This window comes from Sander vitreus, chromosome 18, assembly GCF_031162955.1.
Source record: "Sander vitreus isolate 19-12246 chromosome 18, sanVit1, whole genome shotgun sequence".
In the NCBI taxonomy this organism is placed as follows: Eukaryota; Metazoa; Chordata; class Actinopteri; order Perciformes; family Percidae; genus Sander; species Sander vitreus.
In genome coordinates, this window is record NC_135872.1 from 4,232,936 (window position 1) to 4,242,935 (window position 10,000).

Below are 10,000 nucleotides of genomic sequence, written 5' to 3' on the forward strand. Positions count from 1 at the left end.
AATTTGTCAACAGAATGAAACACATTTGCAAACTTCCGATGTATCTAAAACTTTCCCCACACTGTCAGCATGAGAGCATATTCATATTTCAGTTTACCTTTCATGTTTCTCTCATCTCTTTCACAGCGGTTACCGGACATCACCTCTCCTTCATTGTCAGAGATGGCGATGATGTCACTTTGACTTGTGAAAATGTGGAAGATGGTCAGGTTAACTGTGACAGGACTACCTGGTTCTTCACTGAATCAAGAAGGGGGGCAGTAGATCTGGTTACTGATGGGCAGATTGTTGAAAGAGACAAAGCTAAACGAGACAGACTGAGTGTTACAAAGAACTGTTCTCTGGTTATAAAGAAGGTCACAGTTCAGGATGTTGGTCTTTACCTCTGTCGACAGCTCAAACCAGGACAAGAAGTTGCAGACATTCAGACTGAACTATCTGTTATTAACAGTGAGTATTTACATAATTATATTTTCAGATCAAACTGTCTTGCCTCATTCGACTTCCAATCTCACAGTCAAATCGTCACAGTGTCTGAAATGTGGATATGAAAAAAATAATCCTCCCAGTTGGGTTTTTTCCCCCAATAAATCATTACATATAGCCTATTTTTGTACAAACAAATAATATACAAATAGAAGTGAGTGTACTCATGGGGACAAAAACCAGAAGTGCCGGTACTGGCCTATTTCAGACACTGCTTATTAGAACAATAAACTGAAACATTATAATAATTGATGAAGTAATGTTGTCTTATGTTCTTTATTAGTGAAGGAACATGAAGATGGTGAGCAGGTGACGCTGTCCTGCTCTCTGTTGACACGTGTGTTTTGGATACACACAGTGAAGTGGCTGTATGAGGGGAAAGATGCAGCTGGAGATATAAGATACACGGATATGCAGACTTCACACTCTGAGTGCTCAGTTAATGTGATATTTCCTACTTCTAATCTCAAGCAGAAGTCAAAGTATCAAGAGTTGTTGAAGTGTGAAGTGAGAGATGGTTACACTGGAAAAGTGCAGCCGTTTCCCTTCATCCCTCCTCAGTCCTTACATGAGAAACCAGGTGAGAATATGATGAGCCGTTTAAAATCACTTTGAATTGATTGGTGCAGATGGTAAATCACGAGGTATTTTATTGACATACGGTTTGTTTGTTTGTTTGTTTGTTTGTTTGTTGTGTTATTTCTTTTGTCTAGGGGAGGATGTAACAACATCAACCACGATGAGAACAACTGAAAGTGGCAGAAAATCCAGAATCACCTCAACAGCGCCTGCTGTCAGTGTTACTTCACCATCACCACAAGGTACTGACTCCAAAGTTTAGTCTTTCTCTCCACTTTGGAAGGCTAAAGTATAAATGTCAACCCACTCTTGGCTTTGGGTGGAGATATTCTCGTCTGTATTCTCTAAACGTTATTTCTCCTCTCTTTTAGCTACATATTTTCAAAACTAACCAAAAGCTGCAGCCAAAATGTTTTGCATGTTTTCATTTGTTGTTCTTCTAGTTTGGTGGCCGTACCTCATTGCGGTCATAGGTTTAGTGGCACTCGTAATCATCACTGTGGCTGTCATCAGATGGAAGATGACTAAAGGTGACAACATTCACAGAATCAACTTTTAATAACAAGAAGTTTTGATAAAGCTGGGTGTTCAATGTGGAAGCTAAACCCGACTCTTGTTTTCAGGGGAGAAACAGCAGACGGATGACTACGTGGTGAGTTTAAAACTGAAGAATAAAATGTTTACACACATTTTTACTAGTTGCTCAGTACAGCTTACTGTGGTTCTGTAGTTAACAGAGAACAATCCACTCTGATGTGCTGAAGGTTACGCTTTTGAGTGGAAGTGGAAGGATCTGTTTAAGGAATAGTTCATTTTGGTGAATGCACTTCACTTTCTTCCTAATATTAATAACCCTCTGAGGTCTAAGGGCAGTTTTACATTTATTTTTAAATTCACCTTTTTTATTGTATTTGTGTATTACTGATCTCATATCAGAATGTTCAGAACAAATTCAGCTTTTTGTAAACTGAGGCTCAAATGTGTTCCAGATCAATGTTTAAAGAGATAATTTGGCCCTAAAGCTGGAAAGTTGATGTTTGCTCAAATCTCTTGAGAAAACATACCTACAATCAATCGTTTTGGTGCTTGAAATGAGTTTACAAAACTCTTGGGTTCACTAAAGTAGCTTAATATATTAATACAATGGTAATTCATTGTCTAAAATTAAATTTTGTAATATCGCTTTTTGAATAGGAGAGTTGTCAAACATCACTTGGACTCACCGGTGCGTCTTTTGTACTCAGAGGGTTAAAAACAACAAATCCTAACCTGGGATCATGTTACAGGAGCTAATACGCTTAGCTTAGCTCAGCATAAAGACTGGAAGTACGGAGAAACAGCTAGCCTGGTTCCGTCCAATGTTAACAAAAGCTCACTAATTAACGTGGTATCTTGTTTGTTTAATCCATTTACAACTACTTCTTGATGAACAACAGTCTATCCATCTGCCCAGCATGTGAGCCTGGTGCAGTGATGACACAGCTCCAGGAAGTTACTGGATCCGGCTGTTGTTGACCAAGAAATAGTTACAACATGTACTTCGCTCTATAAAAGCACAACATTGTAGTTTTTATTTACAGAAATGTGAACAGTAACCAGGTTGTGTTTGTCCAGGGACAGAGCTTAAACTCGGCGGTGACTCAACCCGGTCCAGAAACCAGTCAGGACACGGTAAGATCACACACCACACACCCAGCACAAAGTTACACTCACTGCTGTGTGTGTTTGTTCTCTAAATACTGTAAGGGAGAAGAAAAGGGAAGGAAGAGGACGCAGCGTCTTTATACCAGAATAGAGTTTAAAAAAAAGAAAGAAGTGTGAAGCAAGAAGTAACGAGAAGTGTGGGGTGACATGAGGTGAAAAACTCACGCTGTCTTGTCTTCTCTGTGCAGGTTGATTCTGAAGATGGTGTTTCCTACGCCTCCATCAGCTACACCAAGAAGACCAACAGCAGAGCCCAGGTCAGCTGTCAGATTGGATATACTCAGTAGGCGATTTGATGGGGGGGGATGTCATTCCACAGCAAAATTACAAAAATGCATGCCACTTGTTAACCTGCCTAAGAGAGCAGAGAGAGTGCATGGGCAGAATGTGTTTGTCTAGTCTGCCTGACTCATTGATCCTTTATCTGACTGAAGTTTGTGGGAATAACAATCTACTGTATGGCTATGAAATATCAGTAGCCTCACTGTGTTGTATTTTGATTAGTCTATAACAAAGACGCTTTTAATTTCCGGAATTTTCAGGTGCCTCCAGAAATTCGGCCGGATGTCATTAATTTGGGCCGGATGTCCGTCACCTTCCTCTTTCCAATCTGAGTTTTCTGTCGCACGACTAAAACAACTTTTGAATGTACACGTTCCACCAAAACAACTTCTTTCCCGAGGCTATTTTGCAGAGGCACCGTGGCTCCGTCCGGCGCTTAGCACCGCCCAAGACGATTGTGATTGATATAAAAATATGCCAATAAACCAGAGCATGTTTTTCTCATGTCCCAGAATGCTGTGTGGATTAGCCAGACCCTCCTCCACAGCGCTGTGGAGGAAGGTCTGGCAAAGCTTTTTTTATTATTGAAGTAATTAAGATAATCACATCAAATCACATTTTTCTCATTTTTTTTTTTAAACAAAATAAACAGTACTCTCTGAAGGAATTTTAAATTGTATCAGTCCATGTCTGGCGCATACCGAGTGGACATATTCTTGTGCCTTTTCCCATTGAGTCTCTGTGATTTCCACTCCCATATCCTCCATCCAGGCCTCTCTTAGGTGGTCCAGCGTTATTTTGCGGTCCAATAGCGTCAAGTTATCATGGATCTTAGAGATCGCTCTTTTAGCCTGTGGTTCAGGCAATAAGAGTGTGTCTATTGGAGAAACCGGAGGTTTGTATGGGAAGGATGGAAATGTCTTTTTAATAAAATTACGGATTTGTAAATACCTAAAGAGGTCCGTACTGGGGACATTGAATTTCTCTTTCATTTGCTGAAACGTGGGAAAAATGCCGTCAATAAATAGATCATTGATTGTCCGAATTCCTTGTAAATGCCAATTGTAAAATGATAAATCGGAAAGTGACGGAGGGAAGGAGTGGTTATTTATTATTGGCATTAGCGCTGAACAACTCTGCCAGCCAAAGGGCCTCCGAACTTGGGACCAAATTTTAACTGAGTGTGAAACAGTTGGGTTTTTCATCTTAATCTTTGGCGTTGGTAGAGCAGAAAAAAGTATTGCTCTTAAAGAGGAAGTAGAGTTAGTTAGATTTTCCATCCTGCGCGTACAACCAGAAAGACATAGATCGAATGTTACAAGACCAAAGCAAGGCAACCCCATACCTCCAATTGTTTTAGGTCTCTGCAGATATGCTTTTTTTTTTAATTCTTGGGGGTTTCTTATTCCAGATAAAATGAGATATGGCCGCATCTAATTAGTCAAAAAAGGCTTTGTTAATGAGAATAGGGATGCACTGAAAGAGAAATAAATATCTTGGCAAAATGGTCATTCTCACAATATTAATTCGACCTGCAAGGGAGATTGGAAGATGTGCCCATTTGTCAAAGTTACATATTGTTTGATCAGACAGCTTCAGGAAATTGTATTTGAATAAGTCAGAATGGTTTCCAGTAATATTTATCCCCAGATATTTAAATTGGTTTGAGATTGTAAATGGCAGGGAACTGAAATTGAGTCTGTTCTATCTGGCTTTTGGATTAATTGGGGTTGATTGCATATTGTTGGTCTATCGCCTTAATATCATCCATTATCCTACATTCTCTCTCTCTCTACGTTGTTTATCGATTGCACTTCTATAAGAAATGATATGCCCACGTACATAAGCTTTCAATGCCTCCCATAATGTAGATCTCAAGGTGTCTGGTGTATCATTAAATGACAGGTAGATATCTGTCATTTTCCAGTTTCTCAATCACTTTTTTATCTGTTAATAGACTATTATCAAAACGCCACACCCTTGAAGCGTGTTCCCCTCCAAATGCTCATTGAAGTGCTAGTGGGCCATGATCAGATATTACGATTGGTTTGTAATAACAGTTCTTCATCAGAGACAATGATCTATTAAAAATAGATCTATCCTGGAATAAGTGTGATGGACTGATGAAAAGTAAGAATACTGCCTTGCGTTTGGGAACAGGGTTCTCCATGGGTCCGCTAATTTATATGTATCGAGAAATGTATGAATTCTCCTTGCAGATTTAGATAAAGCTATAGGCTTGTTTGAGGACCTATCGAGGTTGGGGTCTAAGACCAAATTGAAATCACCGCCGATTATCAATCGATAAGAGTTCATTTTAAGGTAGTTTGGCTAGAAACGTCGATACAAATTGCTCATCTTCGACATTGGGCGCATAAATGTTAGCCAGAGTAATCGGGTAACCGTAAAGATTTCCTGTCACAATCACAAATCTCCGCTGTGGGTCAGCTATGACTTCAGACATTTTGAAAGGTATTGAATGTTTGATTATTATTGCAGTGCCTCTGCTTCTAAAGTTAAATGAAGAATGGAATATCTGTCCTGTCCATTTACACAGTAACCTATGGTGATCTTTATTCCTCAAGTGCGTTTCTTGTAAGAATGCAATATCTGTGTGTATGTGTTTGTTTTCCCTAGACCAACCTTCTTTCAAGACCTACCTCAGCTCCCTGATAGCTTCTGCTTTTAAACCAGAAATTAAAAATGAAAAGGTTCCACCCAAATAGCCATAAAATAATGAAGTAACATAAAACATAAAATAAAGATTAAATATTTGTATTGCCCGTACAGCAGTACAGCCACCTGCACTCGATATTCGTCAAACCAGCGAAGATCCACCCTCAGTACGCCCAGCGTTAACAGGGCTATGTGGTGCCGCCCCATATTAATCTTACTAGGATACCCAGGACTTAATATCAGTCAAACAAATAAAAAAGATAGAAATAAATAAAAATAAAAAAACGTTTTTATAGTGTTTCCACAGTTAGTCAGGCTCTTTGGAGCGGCCCACTACTCCTCAATACTGCTCTTTTTAAGGAGTTCTAATTACTCACGTTGCTTCAGGGAGGCATGTGGGGGAAACAATGTTCTTCAGACGTCTTCAGGCGGGCGTGTGATGTTCATTTTTTCTGATTATTTTCTCTGCCTCTCGGGGATCAGTGAAGGAGTGCCTGGCGTTGCTCAGGGTGAATACCAGTCTCGCCGGGTTAAACGCTGCTCGTAGTTTGTTAACCTCCAGGCTCATATCAGGGGATATATGCATGGGAGAGCCTTTGTAGATTAGGCGGCCCTTCTCTCTGGATAACCTCAGGATCCTTTCCTTATCCGCGTAATAATGCAGCTTCACGATCATGGACCGTGGCCTCTCTCCATTCTGTGGCTTCGGAGCCAGACTCGTGTGTGCGCGATCTATCACCAACGGTCCATCAAAGTTTATATATAAACGGCCGACAAATATCGGCCGCCATCTCCTCTCTTGAGACTGCAGCTCCTGTCTCAGTTCGCTCATTAGTATCTTTACCATGACGGGGGTAGAATGCTCATCATCCGCCATCTTGCTACCTCCCTCTGCCCTGCCTGGTGGCGATAAGAGTTTCTACGTGTATCTTCTGTTACTCCCTCTATTCATGACAGGGCTCGCAGTCTTACCGGATCTTTTGTCGAGTTTCTCCCAAAATTTTTGTTTAGAAGTGGTCTAGGGATCTATTTTAACAAAAAATTCAATATCAATGCTGCTGTCCGTGGTTCTGAAGTAGCAGATGGATTTCTTTTTTTTTTAAGATTATTTTTGGGCTTTTTTGCCTTTCAAGAGGCTACAATCAATATACATATCATACAATCCCTATGGTAACAATATATGACAATGACAATGTGGCAATGAAAAGGGGTTGCTCATTGTGATGAACCTACAAAGAATTATCAGCTGACTCTGCTGCTCCCTTCAGCTTCACAGAGCTTCATAGTGAGTTTCAGCTCATTGTTTTGCTGTCCGGCCAAAAACATTACTGTTCTGTTTCACACTCAGCGCTCTCAGAGCCTCATTTTCCAACACAAAAGACTTTAAAAAGCCATCGTACACTCCCTGCTCAGCAGCAAACAGCAGACAGACACAGTTAGAGACTAGCTGGTGAAGAAAGTGGAGCATTGAGCACTCAAAGAAACACCACTCCAAAAGCTTCTGCGTCTGCTGGATGTGTAAATCAGCAACCGATTGCTAACAAGTTCATCATCCTACTCATAGATTTAGTCCAGGTGATTGATGATTCCTTCACTTGTCCTCTATCGCCACCATCTGACCAACATGTCAACTTCACTCCCAAGACTTTTCATAATCTAATGAGCAGTTAAAAGTTGCAGCAAAGTGAACATGTCGGTTGTTACATGGCTGCAAAATCTGCACTTTCACAACCAGGTTACGTTGTTTCACAATTGAATTGTTTTCCATGTTGTGTTGAATTTACTGTACAGTAAGTTGGGTGCTGTTTCCTTCTTACTTCTCAGGTACGGGTTAGAAATGATGATGATGAGGATGATGAAGGTGATTCAGTGACCTACAGCTCTGTGAAAACTTCCTCCTGTCCTGCCGGAGCCTCAGCGACTGATCCCAGCGACCTCTACGCCGCCGTTAACAGAGCAAACAAATAAGAGACCACAGCACCCGAGAGACATTTTAAAGCTTTGGATATTCACTGGTGTTTTGGAGTAAATGTTGGAATCCTCACCTGTCAGCTTAACTCATAATGAACAGGTCCCTAATAACTTCACCAACCAGGGAAATCCTCAAAGTTCAGCAATCTCCAAAGTTTATTTTCATAAACCTATTTCTCTTCAGTAACAATCCTTTAAGCTGGAAGCTCTGACTGTTGACCACGGTTAGAACTAAACTGTGTTTAGCTTTGGCTTTGAAACCGTTAAATTAATGCAGTGGCTCCAAGTGAATTCATCATCCATTTCAGCACCATGGACAGCACCATTACAAACCTCTTAATGAATTAGAGTCCGGATCGGGCCAAATGTTTGTGTCCGAGCCCGACCCGAGCCCGACACAGTTAAAATCATTTTTTCTCATACTAATGACACATGTAGGCTATGTTTTTGTGTGGAAAGCTTTTATTAAGCAACTGTAGTAAGGCATTCGGAAATGTCAACAGATGAGGCATCAGCGCACACGTTAATAAGCTGTTAAAATGTTCAATGTGTTAACCTTTCCTGATTGCTTCTTTTCCGACCGTGGTCAGAAAAACCAGGGGAGACTCGTTACCTCCAGGGCCGACGTTATAACATGAATATCGTCAGGGTTAATATCCTGTTTCTGGTGAGCTTAAACTTAATGCACCAACTCTGCTCCGTTTGCATACACCACGTCTGCTTCCTCTTTCTCTATATCTCTTCTGCCCACTTTCCACACACACACACACACACACACCCCCACACACACTGAGCTCTCTTAAAAGAGTCGCAGCACCATTTTACAACAAATGCCTTATCGCGCTGATGTGACCGAGCCCGACCCGAGCCCGACCCGAACCCGACCATCATTTCTAAATATCTGTCCGAACACGGCCCGGCCCGTCAGGTACCGTCGGGAACCGTGGGGACCCGTCGGGACCCGTGGGTGGTGCAATATGTCCGTATTTAGCTGTCAGTGGAGCTGACAGCTAAATATGGATCTGCCTGCCACCGCCTGAGGGACTCACAACCACTTAGGATCCCAAAATTACAGATTTGTTTAGTATTGTATAGTATAGTAGTAATTATGGGTCATGACCAAAAGAACAAGATCCAGGGTACAAGCGGCCGAAATGGGTTTCCTCAGGAGGGTAGCTGGCGTCTCCCTTAGAGATAGGGTGAGAAGCTCAGTTATCCGTGAGGAGCTCGGAGTAGAGCCGCTGCTCCTTTGTGTCTTAAGGAGCCAGTTGAGGTGGTTCGGGCATCTGGTAAGGATGCCCCCTGGGCGCCTCCCTAGGGAGGTGTTCCAGGCACGTCCAGTTGGGAGGAGGCCTCGGGGGAGACCCAGGACTAGGTGGAGGGATTATATCTTCAACCTGGCCTGGGAACGCCTCGGGATCCCCCAGTTGGAGCTGGTTAATGTGGCCCGGGAAAGGGAAGTTTGGGGATAATTGATAAGCAGATGAAGATGGATGGATGGATGGATGGATGGATGTATAGTAATTATATTAGAATAGTATATATGTGACACCTACATATTTAATATATGACATGTAGGCTATGAATTTCTGTAAACTGCTTGGAGAGAGAGAGAGAGAGAGAGAGAGAGAGAGAGAGAGAGAGAGAGACTGATTACCTCTTAGTTTGGAATCCCCTGTGTCTTCTTGCTAATGACAACTGTTTTCGTCTTCTCTGAGATGATTTTCGATGATTTCGATCACGTTGTCAGAAATTGGCATCAGGCAATGAGATTGCGCATTTGGAGTTAAATCCCCCCTTTCACTCTTACGATTGGTTGCTGCTAAAAAGGAAATTACCATATTTGGATCCGACCGCATTGTACAGGAGAGAGAGAGAGCTTTTTAACGGTATATGTGATGACAGGGTGGAGACAGCGATCGCGGAGCAGCGGGATGATTTAGAACGCCAACTTTTGTTGAATTTAGGAGAAATCTACAGACGCAAACAGACAAAGTGCAGTAAAATAAAGACCTAAATGTGTACTTTTTACTTTTTTTCACCACAACTCTGAAAGAATACATGTTATTGAAGACAAATAGCCCAAAATCTCAAAATTGAACAGTGAAGAAAAAAAAACCCGATGTTTTTGCCTGCCGTGTCTCGCCTTAATCAATGTTTTGGGACACCTGTAAAGAACATATTTTATTAATATATTTTTATTTTGTGGTGTTGACCAAGCGTGCTGCAGGAAGGTGTCTGATCGCCATGCTTTTTATAGTGGAAAGTAAATTGTCTTTGCTATAGAATTTTTTTTTTTTAA

General features: G+C 41.4%; 1 protein-coding gene across 1 annotated transcript in view; it reads left to right on the forward strand.

Moving 5' to 3' along the window:
- The window catches only part of LOC144533205 (uncharacterized), an 8,360-nt gene extending 240 nt beyond the window's left edge, over positions 1 to 8,120 (forward strand). Inside the window, exons 2-9 of the mRNA XM_078274421.1 lie at positions 127 to 450; positions 770 to 1,066; positions 1,200 to 1,307; positions 1,509 to 1,595; positions 1,689 to 1,717; positions 2,680 to 2,736; positions 2,958 to 3,026; positions 7,552 to 8,120. Coding sequence (XP_078130547.1) covers positions 127 to 450; positions 770 to 1,066; positions 1,200 to 1,307; positions 1,509 to 1,595; positions 1,689 to 1,717; positions 2,680 to 2,736; positions 2,958 to 3,026; positions 7,552 to 7,695 — 1,115 coding nt within the window. The 3' untranslated portion in view covers positions 7,696 to 8,120. The remainder of the gene's footprint in view (positions 1 to 126; positions 451 to 769; positions 1,067 to 1,199; positions 1,308 to 1,508; positions 1,596 to 1,688; positions 1,718 to 2,679; positions 2,737 to 2,957; positions 3,027 to 7,551) is intronic.
- Positions 8,121 to 10,000: the final 1,880 nt, after the last annotated feature.